Source organism: Cyanistes caeruleus, chromosome 2 (genome assembly GCF_971803275.1).
Source record: "Cyanistes caeruleus chromosome 2, bCyaCae1.hap1.1, whole genome shotgun sequence".
Taxonomy (NCBI): domain Eukaryota; kingdom Metazoa; phylum Chordata; class Aves; order Passeriformes; family Paridae; genus Cyanistes; species Cyanistes caeruleus.
The window spans coordinates 69,191,400-69,209,994 of NC_141702.1; the positions used below are offsets into that span (position 1 = coordinate 69,191,400).

At 37.8% G+C, this 18,595-nt stretch overlaps 1 protein-coding gene across 1 annotated transcript in view; it reads left to right on the top strand.

The window, feature by feature from the left end:
• The first annotated feature begins 19 nt into the window (after positions 1–19).
• The window catches only part of ERO1B (endoplasmic reticulum oxidoreductase 1 beta), a 29,132-nt gene continuing 10,556 nt past the window's right edge, over positions 20–18,595 (top strand). The window contains exons 1-9 of the mRNA XM_023923850.2: positions 20–385; positions 4,746–4,865; positions 7,982–8,065; positions 8,465–8,506; positions 12,666–12,748; positions 14,571–14,644; positions 17,163–17,283; positions 17,374–17,420; positions 18,496–18,507. Coding sequence (XP_023779618.2) covers positions 287–385; positions 4,746–4,865; positions 7,982–8,065; positions 8,465–8,506; positions 12,666–12,748; positions 14,571–14,644; positions 17,163–17,283; positions 17,374–17,420; positions 18,496–18,507 — 682 coding nt within the window. The 5' untranslated portion in view covers positions 20–286. The remainder of the gene's footprint in view (positions 386–4,745; positions 4,866–7,981; positions 8,066–8,464; positions 8,507–12,665; positions 12,749–14,570; positions 14,645–17,162; positions 17,284–17,373; positions 17,421–18,495; positions 18,508–18,595) is intronic.

Below are 18,595 nucleotides of genomic sequence, written 5' to 3' on the forward strand. Positions count from 1 at the left end.
CGGCGTGCCGCGCGGCGGCGGCCCGGGAGCGGCGGGCGCTGGAGCGGGGCGGCGGCGGTGCCGCTGCTTCGCGAGAGGATTCCGGGCGCGCGGCGGTACCGCGGGCAGGTCGCGGTGAGCGCGGCGCCCCCGCCCGACAGGTCCCGCCGCCCGCAGGAGCGGCCGCGCTGGGAGGAGACGCTGCCGCCGCCGACCCGCGGCGCGTCCCTCTCCTTCCTGTGCCGGCGGGGCGAGGGCTGCCCCCTCCTCCGTCAGTCGCGGCGGCGGCGGCAGCAGCAGCAGCAGCATGAGCGGCGGCGGTGGCGGCCGGAGCGCGGCGGCGAGGACACGGCTGGCAGCGCGGCTGCTGGCGGTGCTCGGCTGCGTCCTGACAGCGGAGGCCCAGGTAGGGACCGGCGGCTGGCAGGACGGCGCGGCGGGGTGTGACGGCAGGGAGCGGGCACGGAGCGCGGCCGGGCAGGGATGCCCGCCCGCTGAGGGTAGGGCTGCGGAGCCCTCCCGGAGGGGCAGTAGGGCAGAGGCGGGAGGTGAGGTCGCTTCGGGGGTCGTGGGGGAGAGGGCAGCTCTGGGACGTGTCATGTGCAGGCTCCCCGCGGAGAAGTCGGAGAATCTCTGGTTGGAGTCTGTAGCCCGCGTCCTTCCCCTTCCACACCCTGCGGCTGGCGCTTGCCGGCGTCCAGCCCGGGGCCGGTGCCGCCCATCTGCGGGGAGAAGTTGGTTGACTTGGGAACCACAGGTAGCATCAGTCAGTGGGATATGTTGAGGAGCTCTGGGTTGGCTCATGCCCCTGGCTTCAGGCAGAAAGTTCGGTGCCCTGATGAAGTCCGTGAGAAGCCATATGTTCAAATAGTGATGCCAATGCCCGGGCTTGGCTTGTGTTGGGTCGTGTCTGTATGCCCGCATTACAGGCGAGGATGAGAACGTTCCTGCCTTCTGTAAACTGCCCTCCCAGCTTTAGGAGGGCAGGTGTCTGTAGTTCGGAGCTCGCTGTTCATCCACCGTGTGACCGTGACCGAAATGATAGCTGGTGTTAAGTAGGAGAGGCTTTCAGCTGGGCCAAAGACGCCGGAGTGAGTTTAGAGAGGAATACACTGTCCACGTGGAGCAAAGCTTACTCTCTGGATTATTCTTTTTCTTATATTTTCTAAATGTCTGTGTTGTATAATATGCTACACTGTAGGTGGCCACCCAGGGTGGTGATGACAGTAGCATAGGTAACTTTTATTGCAGCATTTTTTTTGTAAGTTGAGTTTGTCTCTGATTTACATTATTTTAGTAGCTTTTTTAGCATAGCTAAATGGTAATTGAAATGGAGTTCTTAAAGAATTACTTAATAGAGTGGCATGGGATTTTTTGTGATGCTTGGCAGAGAGATTGGTTGTTGCTGTTTCATAAATTTGTTAGCATATTGTGTTCAGAATTTGGCTTGTGCAGGGAAAGATAAGCTAGCCAATAGTTCTTGGAGTCGTGTTACCTAAGGCTGTTCTCTCATTCTGCAGCCATGGCAAAGTAAAATGTCTAAGGATCAAAACAAGGTGTCCCAGGTGGTCTACTAATTGTTGAAGCAATTAAAGTACACCAACCTGATAACACTAATAAGGTTGTTTTGTATGAACAGAATGCTTATTATATGCATTTATTCAGGTTTTTTCCTTAATATTAAAGTGCTGACTGTGTTTTTCTTTCTAGATTTCATAAGGAGAAATTGATGCAGGTTGGACATTGACCTTTTCTTCTGAAAGGTTGATTTATCTTGGAGAAGATAAGTTAAAAGTTTCACTTCTCCAATATAGATCTGATACCTGTTTAGGAACTAAACAAGGTTTGACAATACCTGGAAGTACTTTGATAAGCATATTGGAAAATGTAGAAAAAATAGCAGCTACGCAATGTCAGATGACTTCTTGAACACAATTTATAATAGGCTAATGCTTTTAGGTTTTATTGTAGAGTTCAAAGTAATTAACAGATGAAAAGAAACCACGATACTTGTCTACTGTAATAAAACTTGTGATAACTTACAGTATAGTTTGACTTTATATTTGTGGACTAAGTTAGCTAATGAAGTTCAATTAAAAGAAGGCAAAGTTCCTATTGTGTGAATAACAAAGTAGGCCTTGCAATGTGTAGTTTTAACCATGTAGTACACTGTTCTTATTTTGATGTCCCCAGTTTGAAAAAACAAATTTATTGGAAGTTCCAGATGTTGATAAAAATGAAACAATTGTCTGCATGTTCTTGAAGTGTTACATCGTAAGTGAGAGCACTGAATCCTGCACTTAGACTAATTAAAAAAAAAAGCCTATGACTGGGTACTTGAATCCATTGTTGCTGTTGCATCATTGTGCTGTGAACTGATTCCACTGCTGTGCAGTATTAGTGTTTCATATATGCTGTGAAAGCATATTATAATTTGTCGTTTTGTACAGATACAGCTTAGCTTAATTTTAGAGCATGCTGTCCAAGGAAACATTGATGCTGCTGTTTTATGTATACAGAGATCTAACTGTTTCAGTTCTGAACAAGTTGCGAGGAGGAAAAAAAATGGAAAAGTTAGTTTTCTTGCTCTGGTACTCTGAATTAGTTTTTCTCTTCATAATTTCCTAGATCAGTTTGAGTTTTTGAGGAGGAAACTTCATTAATCTAGGTAAACTGTCCTGTGTTTTCAAAGATGTTCTTAGAATTGAGGTCTTAGTTAAATGAAAAGGCTGCAGTTTCTTATTTTTCCATGAGGATTTGACACTATTGCATTTATCTGGGCCATTTTTCCCCTGAAAAAACATTTTCCATTTTGCATAGATGGTAAAATTATTTTTGTAAGCAGTGGATAGCCTTATGAGCTGGTCATCAAAATAGTTTCCTACTCTCTATCTTCTCAGTCCAAAAAAAACTTTCTTGTATCACCCTATTTATACAGCTCAGTAACATTTGAGCAAAATATTCAGAGTTATCTTTTTGCCTTTTTATATTGTAATGAAATGATGTCCTGTTTGCTTCGTGGTATGGTGTTACCTTTACAGATTTCTGCCTGTGTGTGATCAATAAGAAAATTTGAAATTTTAAATGAAATGGTTACAGATTAAAGTGCATGGGGCTTTTATTTCTGCAGGCATAGTTAATAACAAGTTTTTTCTTCTGACTTTGGAGTTGGCAGTCATGTGGGCTGTGAAAAACCTGTAATTACACATTGGCTCTTTGACAGTTGTTTGCCCAGGTTTGAAGTCAGGTAGCATTAACAAGGGAAGCATAACAGCAGGGAAAAAAAATTGGTTAAAGTAACTTCCCTTAAATTAGTTTTACTTCATTGCTATATCTGCTCTACAGAATTGTGACAGCCTATTTAGTGCCTCAGGAAAAGTAGGATCTACATAAGGTGAATTTTCCACTTAAATGCTTCATTGCAATATCTTTACTTCTTTATTCTCATAGAGAGTTGGGGGAACTCCATTTTCCAGGCCTCCTTTATGCTTCATAAAGGAGCCGAAGCCTACAATTTCATTTCTAGTGGCTCTTTTACATCAAGCTTGGTTATATAAGGGTATCTGTTCTGTAAAGTATGGGAGTGATTTATCATGCATAAAACAGATTAGATGATTTCATAATCTCATCTATGTGAAATCTGTGGAGGGAAGAAAAAGCTACAAAATATTTTGTCTCCTTTTCCATGTAACATTTTAATAGCTGGAAGTTCTTCTAATCCCATGAAAAGGTATGTGTGGGCATTTCTATTTCAATTAATTTCTAGGCCATAATGGATGTCAATGAATTTCCTGAAGAACAGAAGCAGTAAGCACCAGTGTTTGGTTCCACTCCCTTCAGACATGTCTGTAGTAGTTTAAGAAGCCATGCCTAAGAGCGTTAGTTTAGATTTATTAAAATTTATTATATAAATGTTCATAGAATCACACTTTTAGTATTTCTACCTTGCAATAAAACACTGCCAGCGTCTCAGCAAGAGTGTTGTTGTAGCCTAGTTTGTGATGTTGGTTGGAGCTGTCCTCTCTGCTACATGCACAGTTCTGCCTTCCCGTTCTGTGTTAGCAGTAGAACTTCTGCACTTGTAGTGTGTGCTGCTTTTCACAGAGGTGGTCTTAACCTAGTGCAGCAGCAGTACAGCTGGCTGTCCTGGCACAAGAAGAGGGATGAGTCCTGGAAAAGTCATGATAGATTCACAGCATTGCAATGTAGATCCCTGTGCCTGCTTTTCCATGGATTTGTTTGTTGAATTTATTTGTAAAATTGCAAACTTCTTGGGCACAGAAGAGCCTGCATTCCTTTTCCCCATGCCTCTAAGGAAACTAGATGGAGTGTTTTCACACTTTGAGAAGAAATATGAAAATAAGATGACAGTGTGTGATTGTAGGGTTTTTTTAGGCAATTTGACTCGTGAGCATTTGGTAGGAGAACAGTTGATATGCAGCTTTGCTAATATACCACATGTTTATAATTTAGAAAGTCTTGTTGCTTATTCTTCAGAAAGTTCTATATGCTGAAAGCATCAACAAATTTCAGGGGTGAATTTGTTAATCTTTCTAACATTGATTTAGCAGTGCATTTGGAGGTGGACTTAAGCTCAAAGCACTACAGTTTGAGTTTGTTACCGAGTATTTCGTGATGAGAAATAGTTGCTATGGAACTGCATTTCACTAGTATTTCTTTCAATTACCATATTTTTCTCTTTAAAGAATTTTTCTGCAGTTAATATTCTATTTCTGTATTAAAAATAAATGTTTATTTTTCAATAGCTCACAGGAGTCCTGGATGATTGTTTATGTGACATAGAAAGCATTGATGACTTCAATACTTTCAAGATCTTTCCCAAAATACAGAAACTGCAAGAACGTGATTACTTCAGATACTACAAGGTACACTTAGAATGGTATTTTCTTGAATAATTTAAGTAAAATGCAGAAAATATAGGAAGGATTGCATATCAAGTCAACTTGCCAGTATTAAACTGCCTATTAGAAGCTCACAGCTCTTTAATTTGGTTGAAGCAGGTTTTCAGTCCCTGACAGTTATGTTGGTAATAAGTCTTCCTTGCTACATCCTAGAGTCAGTGACATTAAATCATGACTGCTTTCATTTAATTGATAAGTGGAAGTTTTAAAGATAGTGCCTTTGTACTGCTGCATCTGGAAAAGGGTCATATTTTAGCAATTTTATGACAGCATGCAGTGCTTATCTTCTAAGGAATACGCGTAATTTGAAATGGAAATATTGCCATGATTTATTTTTCTAATAAGTTGCTGTCTTATTTCTGATTTTAGTGTTTGCTATCTAGAGAACTGTTATTCCTTTGAAAAATAGGTAAAACTGTTCTTTTTTCAAGTAGTATGTAGTATCACTTTTTATTACTTGAAGCACTTTTTTCTCTGCATTACTATCTGATGTTCAAATGAAGATTTGAAGCCTGATACTTTTGTTTTCAGATATGCTTAACTTAAAAGTGAAGTTGCATTTTGACTGACCTAATCAGGTGGCTGCCTGCCACTGGAAAAAGGAGCTCACACTCCTAGGGCAGCACCCTACCCCTTTGCTACTTTTACCTCTCAGTTAAGCCAATGCATCTCTTTAACCTAGTAGATACTTAGTTTGGGTGTTTTGGTTTGTCATTTGGTAGGGGGTTTTGTTGATTTTGTTGGTTTTGGGGTTTTTTCTCCTCAGCTTGTAAAAAGTCATCTAACTGATCTGGAATCGACGACAAGCATTAAACTCATGCAAGACGGAGTTATGAGTGTGCAGAAGGAGAAGAAAGGAAGAAAGCACTAGGCTCTTCCTTTCCTAGCCTGAGCAAGCAATAATGTGTAACTGCACTTTGAATCTCTTTCTACATGATATAGTTCTCAATTCGCTTTTCAGGAGAAACAGGATATGTGCAACTTCAGTACTAATACATCATGTAGTAGTGGTAATGACATTCTCCAGAAGCAACAGAAGCGTACAAAACAAAGTGTATGAAGATGAGGAGCAGCATGTATATGAGGCTGAACACAACAGTAATTTAATCTTGCAAATTTAGAGCTAATGTTCATTTCAACAGCAGTTCTGCAGATCATGCTCTGAAGGTGTGTTTCAATCCTGCCTCATCTTTTATACTGGTCTTCCTAATAGATGAGCAGTTCCAAGGGCCTCTGTGTAGTCCACCCAGCACCACTTCATTTAGTACTTCCAGTGGTGGCAGGGAAGAATTTGTGTTGAACAAGCAAACTGAGTAAGTCAGTCAGAACATTCCTCACCCTTTCCTGTTTCAATAAATAATAGCTTTTTTGATATCCCTGTGTAGAATGATGAAAGTGCTTTTAAGCACGTAAATGGATGTGGAAGTTGTGAAGGTAGGTGTTGTGGTTTAGGAATGGTACTCCCCACCAAACCACGCACCAGTCACTCTTGTTCCTGTTTTCCTCTCCATGCTGTGTCAGGATGGAGATGAGAAATGGAGGCAAAAAGGTAAAGATCATGGGTTGAGATAAGTACAGTTTTCTGGAAACAGCAATGAGGTAAGAAAATTAATAGTAACAGCAACAGTACTAATAACAGAGGGCATAAAAAAAATAAGTGATTCAAACAGAGCAGGGAAAAAAATATCAGATCTGACTCCCTCTGCCATTTTTTCTTGACTGGAAAGAACCCCTTCTCCCTGGAAGGAAGTCCTTTTCCCTTGCCTCTGGCAATGATGTGAAGTGGTATAGAAGAACTCAAACCTTAATGTACAATACTGAATAGATGAGGTAGTTTTTATTTAAAGGCCAGAGAAAACTTCATGAAGTCTCGCAGAAGTTGTGCTAGGTGGTTTCTAATTAGTGGAACACTTCTCAATGGAAGGAAAAAAGAAATAAACATTTGTGTCTCTAGTTTTATGAAACAAAACACACAAACTATGGAAACCTCACAATCAAGAATCTGTCTTTTAATTTGTAAAAGGACTGAGTAATACTCTGAGTGATAATAATGAAATCCAGTGCCTCATACCCTGAAGATCAGATGTTCTATGTAGACAGTACATGACTGGTTTGATAAAAATACAAGTGCTATACAACCTCAGTTTGTGTGTGTACTGGTTTTTTGGTGATCTTCAGTCATTCTGGGACAAGTACATCTTGATTTGCATGTGCTCTTTCTGAATTAATCTTCAGTTTAGGCAGCAGTATTCTTTTATTTACGAATTCATCTGTGTAAAAACAGGGGCTGCCTAGTTACTTATATCTTCCTCAGTGTGTAAGCATTTTTTATTGTGAGAGTTTACTTTGAAGAGGGTTGTAATTTAACTATTGGCTGGTCTTTTTTGGTAGAAATTGGTGGGAGGTGAAAGTTTTATATAATAGGTCTTACTGTGAAGGTCATATAGAATGTAACTATCTTGTGCTTTATTTAAGAAGGTATGAGTGAACAAGTACAATAAATCATTTTGCATTATTTTTTTCTAGGAATGGTGTTTGTGCATTGAATAGAGGAAATGTGGGGAAAGCAACCTAAAATCTCTGCTTTTATTGTATCTGTGCTAGCAAGGTTTGAGCTGTAATGAGAAGATATTTGTCATCACTTCTAAGAAGTTGCACCATCTGCTAAATGTCTTGTCAGGGTTTTTTTGAATGAGGAATCTCTTTAACATTTTAAAATAATAGTCCGTTTTTAGTTTGATTTTGAGATCCAAAATCATCCAAGCACTTATTTAAATTTAGTAGTGGGAGATTTAATTTTGCTTTAATATACTATGTGTTTGTGTTCATTCACTGGAGACCATTATCATTAACAGTTTTACTGCATAAACCTTCATCTTATGTAGTCAGAGAGACTAATTCAAAGAAACCAAATGACAGACCAAACTCCCCCAAAACACCTTAGACTTAAAGTATTTAATATAACACTTTTTTCCTTGTATCATCTCCTTAAATTTGAAGGATTTCCTGATACTGAGAGCTTTCTTCTACAGTTGCCTTATATAAGTGTGGATTGTAAACTTCTGCTTTTGTATGTTTAGGTCAACTTGAAGAGACCATGCCCATTTTGGGCTGACGATGGCCATTGTTCTATCAAAGACTGTCATGTAGAGCCTTGTCCTGAGGTATGGATCAAATATAATATATAATAGAAAAAGGCTTTTTTGCTAAAAAATTGTCAATTTGCAGTGACTAGTATTATAATAACAATACTTACTAGTTAGAATTTAAATTTAACTAAAAGTGACAACTTTCTTTTCCATTTGAAAAGTAGAAGTACAACCAAAATATTCTAAGATCTTGGGCATTTTATGAACAAAGCAGATAACTTCAAGAATAAGTCTCTTCTTAGCTCTAGCACTGTTTTGCATATAACATGTTGAAAAGGTAAAGGAGCAAGTTAATTTTTCAAAAAACAAGTTAGCTTTAACCTGTATAGGAATGATACCTAATTGGTAGATTTTAATAAAACATAACCATTTCTATGAGCAGTGTAAAAGCTGTGATTTATTTTTTGTTTTTAGAGCAAAATACCTGTTGGAATTAAGGCTGGGAGCTCTAATAAAGTAAGTACTTCTTTATTTCCAAAGTTCTGGGTTTTTTTTTTGATCTTAACCTTATAACAGCTATGTGACTTTCTAGTACAAACCTTCAGTGTTCACATACTAATGAAATGGTTAAGATAACTGATCAATTCCTGTTTGTGGCTTTACCTTTTTACCTTTATGTATGGTAGTGTTTCTGACATAGCTGGTACTGTTGTGTTGTTTTGAGTCTGTCATTGCTGGAGAGCTGGTGCAGACTGAGTCAATGAATGACAAGGGACATATCACAAGCAGTGCATGGCCACAGAATGCCTAATGCAAAATTGTTGCTTCATTTCTGAGTACCAGCCACCTTTTAAAAAGCTATAGCCGAAGATGCAGAGGCAGTAGTAGCGCACTCTTTCTTAAGGATCATAAATAATGACATCTAATTTTGAAAGAACCCAAATGATTGGATGGAGTTCTGCTTTGCCTTATTTTCAAGAGGTCATTAGTCCAGATGTTATTTGGTCATTAGTCTAAAGACAGTTTAGACCAGAGTGGCCAGTGCAGACTTAAGTAGTCAGTCTGTGCTGTTGGCTTTTGCTTGCTACTCTCCTAACCAATCTTCCTAGATCAACAAGTGATTTTGGCAAAGCCAAAAATGCCAAGAAGAAATGTCATATATGCCTAGGAAAAGAGCAGAAAAGTCAGATCAGAGGCTACCCACACATCCTAAACACAGTCCCCAAGAAGGAGGATTTTAGCAGTTGAGGGCGTAATGGTGCCCAAATGAGAGATCTTCCAATTGAGCACCTTGACTGCGTTGTGGACACTTACCTCTTGATTAGCTATCGTATCTCCATCCTCCCCAGTGCTTTCTACCTCACTGGGCTGGGTGTAGTTCACAGCATCATAAAGGACTTATGAAAAGGACTGTTGGCATTAGGTTTAGGTCTCATGCCAAGAAACATTATCAAAGATAGTTGAGATGAATATTTCATTGGGAATTGATGACTTGTGTGCTGCTGTCTGGAACAGAGCAGACTTTCCAAGCTTTAGGTCTAGAGGAAATCTTATTTTATACATACATTAACTCACTGAAGTAAAGACTGTCTCTTCATTTAAAGGTTCCTGGTAATCAGAGAAGAAAAATCTTTCTCACTGACATGACGTAAATGTCAGTTGTTTGCCATTCCAGCACAAGCAGCAATAGTTGTTCTGAAAAGCTGACACTATCTCTGGGAGCGGATCTTGTGTTTTAGCTGAATAACCTGTTGCCTTTTCTCTTTTTCATTGACTCTTTTATGTTCCAAGTTTGATTGTAGGGAAAATGACTCCTGGAATACCATAATGCATCCTAAAAAGAGGGATTGTAAGACTAAAGACTGTTTCAGAAAGGATTCTTGTAGCAGGCATTTGAGCGTCCTGATGGATTTATTTTGAGAGCCATAAATAAGTTGTTAAATAGTAACCAAAGAGTATGCTGTTCTTTAGATACTTCACATTAGCACATCAAATTGGATTTAGGAAGTGAAAAAATGAAATTCTTTTACTTTCACCACAATAAAGAAAGTGGGATAGATTCTTTGGGAAGCTGTCATTTGCTGTATGTTCACTACAGTGGTTTCCTTTGAGTTGCCTTGCTGGTTGTTGAAACCAGCTACAGAACTGAAAGTTAGGCAATTCTGTACCTTTAATCTGCAGTAGAAGGCACTAATATGTGCTGCTTTTCTGTAATAGAAGCAAATATTTCTGGGTGAAATTTGTCATCAGAATGGACATAAATCTTACCCATGCCATTTTCTTACTTCTTATGGTTCAGTTAAATGATCTTTCGTAGAGCCAATTAAAAATTGCCAATCTCATTTAATATCCCTTTTAAGGTAATATCAAATTCATTTGAGTATGAATGTTTTGTTTCAAGGACTGTGCAAGTACTATGCTATTAGCCTGTGATAATTTCCGCTTGGGGAAGTCTTACACATAATAGCTTATCTGTTAAGTACTGGGTTAAAAAAAGGGGTGTTTCTTTTTTTTCCCTGAGGACAAGCATGTCCAGTGTCTCTCTTTCATCGTGATAGTGTCAGTCTTGAAAAGCTGAAAATAACCAAACATACCTTTTTTATAATGAGAGTTATAATCTCTTGAATAGATAAACTCATGATAGAATCCTGTGGAGAGGTTTTCTGTGGCTTCTGTCCAGTTTCCCATTGCCTTTCCTAATTAGAGGAGCTTGTAAAATTCTAGCTTTAGGTTTTTGGATTTTTTTGCTGAACAATAAAAAAACCAGTTCTTTTGAATACTCATCTAGCTGCAAAGACCAAGGTAACACTTGTAGAACTTCCCTATAGGCATGTAGTTAGCAATAGAGGATGTCTTTTGAATTCTTGACACCACCATAAACCTTTTGAAATAGTGTGGTAGAGGCACACAGTTATTTCCTTTTCCATTGTTCTGTTGCATTTGAGTGATGAATGTATATTTTGTGGCAAGGCATTAAAGCTGTATTAATATTTGAAGCAAGGGACAGGAAACAGCAATGCCAGGTTGCAATATTCAACTTTGTAATTTGCTTCCTGCTCTTCGCTTTTCTGTTTTTTTTTCCAGTAACTGGCCTTAGGAGATTTGGTTGGCAAGAACAGATATTTTGTCCTAATCTTGTCAGGGATCACAAAGCACTGATCTGACAACTGTTGCTATTAAACACTGGAGAATAGGAAAGACTGGAAATATGTTTGAGACTGACTGTTCATTTTGTTAGAAACCTTAAATTTAGGATTCTAATATTATATTAGTGGCAATAACCTTTTTTCATTTCAGGGTAGGGATTGGTTTGCAACTCTAGACATGCTAAATGTTTGCTTCAGCATCTCAGTATGTTATTTCATCAGCAGTATCTGTTTCAGTCCAGGTTAAGGCTATTCCTTGTTCCCATTTAACATCCATACTATGCTGAAGAATGAGGTCCCATGCCTGTCAAATCCAAGAAAATTGAGTGAGAAAATCTTTCTAAAGTAAATATTTATGGACAAGACCCCTAACAAGATTTAAGTTATTTGGTATTTCTAATCTCCTTCACTTCTTAGGTCTTCTGCTGTTTTCCCTTGTGTTGATTCAGGCAAATGCATTTTTAAAATGGAAATAATTCTGCTTACTCATCTGAACAGTTTTAGGTAAATACTTTCTTTTTTTGAGTGATACATATTGTGGTGGTACTTTGCCTCTGACACCACAAGGCTGTCCTCAGAAATTAATTACTCTTTCTTTTAAAATTTATCATTTATTTATTTTATTAATTGACCTAAGGTTTAGCTTGGGAAAAACATGCATATTACCCCCCCTGCCCCCAAACCAAAAACCCCCAAAAGGAGGAAATTGAGTTTATCTTTTAAGATAGCACTGTTACTACCTTTTATGTTCCAAAATTTAGAAGAACTTTTTGAGCTTTAAGCTGACAGACTTAAATTCCTTGTATACATAACCAAATTATTATAGAATAGTGGAATTTAATCTTTAATTCTTTGAATGTTTTCCTTAGAAGCATTACAGAAGTAAGTGTTCTTAGTGGATTCCTTTTTAAAAAAACTTCAGAATGAAAGTTCAGGTTATATATTTCAATTCTCTCTATAAAATAAGCAAAATTTCAGTTGAAAAAGCTTGTCTTCCAGACCTGTGTGCATCTGAAGTGAGCCGATGAATTGGATTAAAGGGAACATGAGGGGGAAATGGCCAAAACTATTAAATATACCTACTGAAATGAAATGAAACTTGGGGTATGATTATAGTTGATTTAAAAACAAAAGTTTGTTTTAAGGTATGACACTGCTTGTCTTTCAAGGTCCTTTTATGATTCTGTAAATAAGTATCTGAAGCACTCCGTGTAGGGTGGTTCATAACAAAAGAATTTAAACAAAAGGCAAGACAAAATTTTGACATCTTTAGCTGAATTCTTTACAGCAGTTAAATTCACAGAGTGAAATCAGCCTGATGAACTCTCTCATCATCAAGTACTGATGAACTTAAGTAAAAAAAAAAAAAAAGTAAGAAATGTTCCAGAACCATATACTGCTTCTAGAAGAATAGGATTTTCCCTAATACTAGGGAACTCACTGCTAAACTTAGAAATACATTTCACAACACCTGTTCTTGAGGATTTCAGTAATTCATTTGCATATTAAACATGACTTTTTTTTTACAGTATTCAAAAGCAGCAAATAATTCCAAAGAATTGGAAGACTGTGAGCAAGCTAACAAGCTGGGAGCAGTTAACAGTACCTTAAGGTATGCTGTGATTTACATCAACAGTACAGAAATAGTAAGAAAGGAACATTCTATTTTCTCTGTCTGAGGTGCTGGTTTATAGTCTTCATTCTTCCCATAACCTATTAGAAAGTAAATGGGAAATGATGCAAGAACATCTGAAGGCAAAAATATTAAATCATAAGTTGACTTTTTTTGTTTAATGTATGCTTTGATACTACTTATAAGAGGTATCTTACAGCATTAAGAATGAGAAAAAACTTGCATTTGCAAAACCACCTTTTCTCTATTCTTTGTTCTCAATGATTGTGCTGGATTAAGGGGTTTGGTCCTGCTTTGTCCCACTGTTGCACTGATGTGCCTATTTGTGATCATTCAGTGAACCAGATCAGGGAGATGAATTACTTTTGTTGTTGTCAAAGTTATTTGTAGCTTGGGTCAATTCTCTGATCTTGCCCATTGCATGGCACTGTCAAGGCTGGGTGGGAAGAATTCTGCAGGATGGTGTTGCCTTGGGTACAAAAGTCTGTGGAACAGCACCTAGAAAACATGGTGCTCTACTGGATTCCCCACTTTAGAAAAAGATCAATTCTTTGCTGTTAATGGAGGGATATGGTGCCTTTGCCCATAAATTTCAGCAGTTCTACCTGTGCTGAAACTTTCTTGTGCCTTGAAAAAATTACTGTTTCTGCCTGGTGTGTGGTGTTTTAGGGAAAATGAGAAACTATTAATTCTGTTCCATTTCTGTAAGGCAAAAGAATGTGAGATTGTAAATGGAGAGCTAGAGAAAATGCCTTTATGAGAGTAGGATAGATGATTAAAGTTGGGAGAGGGCAGGTAATGGATTCTGCAAGTGGAGGATGAGTTTGTGCTTCGCAGGAAAACTTCCATGTTCTCTGCCTAGCAGTGCATTATCCTCTTGGTTTTGTGTTGTTTTCCTGCATAAGTTGTACTTCTTGTGGTTATCAAATCTTGTCTGTTGGTAATTACCAGAGAATTTCCTCACCTAATGCCAAGTGCAATGTCTCCTTTTGTGATTTGGCAGAAGGTTAGAAATGTATCTTGTAGTAGAATTACCTCTGTTTGCAGAATTGAGCTGGTACTAATTTGATCATACAGGATAGGTTGTTTTTGTTATTTCAAGGTGCTTCCCTGCACCCTGGAGCAGAGTTCCCCATCTTAACTTTGCTTACACACAGTAGTGTGGCATCAGTAGTTCTGTGCTGTGCACAGTCACAGAAGAAAGGTTTTGGCACTGTTTGTGTTTTGTAGTATGGGAACTTCAAACTACTTTGTCCCTCTAGTACAGTGCACCTTTGAAAACGCTAGAGTAAGTGGAATAACATTAATATTAAAACAGCTTAGGACAAATCATATTCATAGAATACTTTAACTTAGAAGAGCGATTTAGACATCTAGTCTCCCAGTAAAAAGGCACTAACAATTATGACTTTCATTGAAAGTACAGATTATGAAAGCAAGGTAATTCCTCCCTCCCCCACCCTCAAAGTGACAGCTGCTAAAGTAGTACTTTGAATATGTTAAAAATGTATTCTATGAACATATTTTACCAAGCTGTTACTGAAGGAAGAGAAGCCACTGCAGTTTGTTCAAATAGTGGTGAAGTCTTTGTCTCAAGATGAATTTGACTTTTGAAAGTGTTGCAGTTGATGCTTGCTTGAATCTCAGCACAATTAGCAGGGGATAGCTCCATGCAGTCTCAAGTTTCAGATATACTGACTCAGAGTTCACTTCCAAGCTATACGTGGGTTGTATTTCTTTCAGAAGACATTGATATTGTTTCTTTAAAAGTTTAAAATCAAATGTATTTTTTTCCCCTCAGTAACCAAAGTAAGGAGGCTTTCATTGACTGGGCAAGATACGATGATTCACAGGATCATTTTTGTGAACTTGATGGTAAAATGTTTAAGTTTTTTCAGTGTTTGCTTTATTTCCTGTCTCATGAAAATGCAAAATATCATGGTTTCTGTACAAATAACCATTTTTAAGAAGTTTTAATTTTGTCCCAAGTGACAGAAATGTGACAATTCATATCATACACAGCATGCAAATTTTTGCAATTTTACAAGGAGCGTTTAGTAGCCTACACAGTGCACATTCACCGTTATCTCCTTTTAGCATATTGAGCAGGAGATAGTTATGGAAATAAAAAAGGTGGTAAATGGGAGGGGGCTAACACTTTTTAGAAAAGCTTCTTACAAAAAAAATGCATCTATCACAAATATAAGATAAATGTCTTGCAGCTGGTTGTTTCTTACTACTGTGTTGTTTGTTGCTGTTTTACTGTGCTTGAACTAAGTTTGTTCCTCTTCCAGCCTTGCTGTTTCCAAATGGTCTCTGCAACCTTATTTGTAAGGACTTTCTTATTGTTAAAACATTAGGATACTAGATTGTGTCCTTCCTCTGCTCCACGTATGTGGGTCTTTTTATTTGTTTGTAACATTCAAAGCTCAAAGGAGTATTTTTCAGATAAGTGTGAGAATTGCCAGCTTCAGGTTTGACTACTGAAATCCTTTTTAATAAACACCTTAGGAAAGCCTTCTATCCTAGGAATATTTAAGACATAATGCTAGATGTTTTCATCTACCTTTAGGCTTATGTTTGGTGATACCTGAGAAAGTAGCAGCTGCAGTGGACTTAGCAGATGCAGTTCTCTGTTTCTGTAACAGCTGATGAGCATTACTGTACATCTGAACTGTTATATGGAATTATTTGCTGTTGTCTCTACTATCTTCAAGTTGTCTACATACATTTTTTTAGTAATATTGAGCTGTGAAAGGTGTAGTTGAGGAGCATTTCTTTTAGAAGTAATGCTAACTTAAGTAGTTCCTGATTCTAACTACATCTCTCCTTATATCATGCCCTGCTAATGGAGGATGTCCCCAGCTGTGTTCTTCCAGTGTGGGTTTTTTCTGCACTGGCTCAGGTGTAAGCTGATGAGGCTTACCTAAATAGCGGGAAAGTAAGGTACCATCTCCCTGCCACCTCCCACACTGTTGTGATGAACTGGCTTGTTGGGTGAGTTCGTGATCTGAAGCAGGGAGAATGAGAGAGAATAACTACTGGGAGTCATGGGGAGGAAGTAGAAACCCTTGCTTTCTTCTCTCTTCCTGTTGGGCTTAATCATAAACTAGATAAGGGAACTGATCTAGCTGAAAAAACTTAGTAACCTGGGTCAGCTTTCCATCTTTTTGTTGTATAGCTCCACAGTGCACAAAGACTCAGTCGTGTGTGGATAACAAGAAGAAAAACGGCCCCCAAAGTGATCAGGGAGTGTAGGAACTGCTTAGGTTAGCCACATTGTCAAATAAATAAATAAAGCTGTAATTTGACTTTCTCTTATCTGGCACTCATTGTTGTGTGTCTTGTATCAGTCTCCTTTCTTTGTTTTTGCTACTGCTGCTGAAGCAATGCTTAACTGCTCATGCAGAATCATCTCTCCTTTTTTTAGAGCAGTTTCACTCTTTTTCTGTGGCTTTTTTTGATATCTGAGGAAGTACTACGTGGCACTTCTTGGGCTATTCCTATGAATAAGTGGCTGGACTTTCAGTTTGTATTGTATGTGGGGTTTGTTTAAGCATGAGTTGGTCTTGATCTAGAATTTCAAAGAGGGTGAATTCCTCCTGCTTTTTACTGGTTGTAGCTTGAAATTATTTCTGTTTCTACAGTGTTTTTATCAGAGAGAGTCCCTGTTTCACAATTTTCTTTGGATAAGTTAACTGAAATTTGTAGTGAGCTTCTGAGATGAGTATAGTTTGTTGAAAGGCTGCTTAAGTAACATGCTTCTTCATGTAACCAAGAGATTGTTCTGCAATATGCTGAAAGTTTTGTTCAGTTAAGCAATGTGATTCAGACTTTTCTGCCAGTATACAAGGGTATTTGGAGGAAAAATGTATTTAGCTAATAAATTTACTGTATGTACCACCTACAAACTTTGTACTACTTTGTACTACTTTGATCTTGTCTTTGTTAAGAACCTACTGTATGCAGAATAACCATTTCATAAAAGCAACCCTCTCAACCAAATTCTGACAGATAAACCTTAAATTTGGAGGCCATTTAAAACAAAATGCTATTTATGTCTTAGCCTAGGGTCAGGGTATACAGTACATTTCAAGTGTTTATGGTAGACTTAAAGAAGCCACACAGATGATCATCACACATAGAAATTAGAGACACACATGAGACTTTGGAATAGATTATATACTTTTGAGCTTTGCATTTAGCGTGTATATTGATGCATTTTTACATACATGGCACTTAAAAACCAACTGGAAGACAGAATAGTATTATGAGATCTCTTGTTTATATTTATATTAATATATATATATTTATATTTAGTTCTCTGTGACTGGTTAAGTTAAACATTTTTTCAATTGATCACTTAGCATATGTAACAATTTTTCCTATTTAGATGAGAGATCTCCAGATGCACAGTATGTGGATTTGCTGCTGAATCCAGAACGTTACACTGGATACAAGGGGCCTTCTGCTTGGAGAGTGTGGAACAGCATTTACGAAGAAAACTGCTTCAAGTAATTGGGAGGGAGAGGAAGCCTATTTCTTACACTTGTGCCTCAGTTTAGCTAAAAACTGATCTTTGTGTTTTCTAACTTATTTTTTAGGCCTCGATCTGTCTATCGTCCTTTAAATCCACTGGCGCCTAGTAGGGGTGGGTCTTGCCTGTTTTATTTTCCCATGCACTTCTTTTAACATAGTGACTGTTGCAGTACAAGTGATGCAGCTAGAAATGTTCAGTCTGTAGGTGTGCTTTCTGCTTTTTTAATTTCCTCTGTAGAAGTAGCTGTACATTTTTCATATTTAGACTAAGGCTTGTGGTGCTTTATTACATACCTAATTATCTAATTACCTTATCCTTATTAATAGGTTTATTAACATCAGGTAAACTGATATGAAAACTAAATTTTAAGTCTCTCTTACTAATTATCACATTAGTCTTCCAATTTGAATGCACTCTAGTATTCCTGTTTCTTTTTTCAAAAAGCATTTAGTCAACTTCAGTTCATACTTATCCTGGTGTAATGTAGTTGTACATTTCTCATCCATAGTGTGCAATGTTTGAAGGTGTACAAATAATTGTGTTATTTGAAGGAATGAACACCTAGGAAGAATCAGTTATGTGCGAAAGTGTTTTAAAAAGTATTCTAATAACTTGGGATTTGTTTTCAAGTTTAAGTTGAAAGCTAAAACCTGCTGTTTTAAATTAATCAACTTTCCCCTGTGTGTGTCTTGTTTCCCTTAAAAATGATCTATTAGCCAATAGATTTAGTTAAAAAAATCACTATCCACTAGAAAATCAAGGTCTCTCAATATTTATAATTACTAAAAGCTGATATATTGCTGATGCACACGAATAAAAAGAATTGTAAGAATGGTTTAATACAGGGATCAGAATTTCAGGGAGGAACACTGGGCTGATTGTTGAACAACACAAACTAAAAACTTTGACTTCCTAACCATCTTTCTGAAGCTAAAATACAGGTTTCAAGAATATGTGAACTAGCTGTTACTAAGATTTCAATTTCTTAGTGACTTCCATTATTGCAATTTGTCTTGTGTGGTCTTGAGGAACAAGAATGGAGGGAAGTAAAATAGCCTATTTTTTATAAATAAGGTTTCTGGCACTTTTTGAGTGTTTGTAGTAAACTCTGTGTTTTATTATTACTTTTTTGTGGAAATTATATTTTTAATGCTTATGTATTTCTTTTCTTTTTTCCCCCTCTAAGGAGGAGATGATGGTAAGTCATCTTAATTTTCTTGACTTCCAGAAATGAAGTAAGTATTAGAGAGTTTTGGAATTTGGATTTATTCACTTTACTGTTGTTG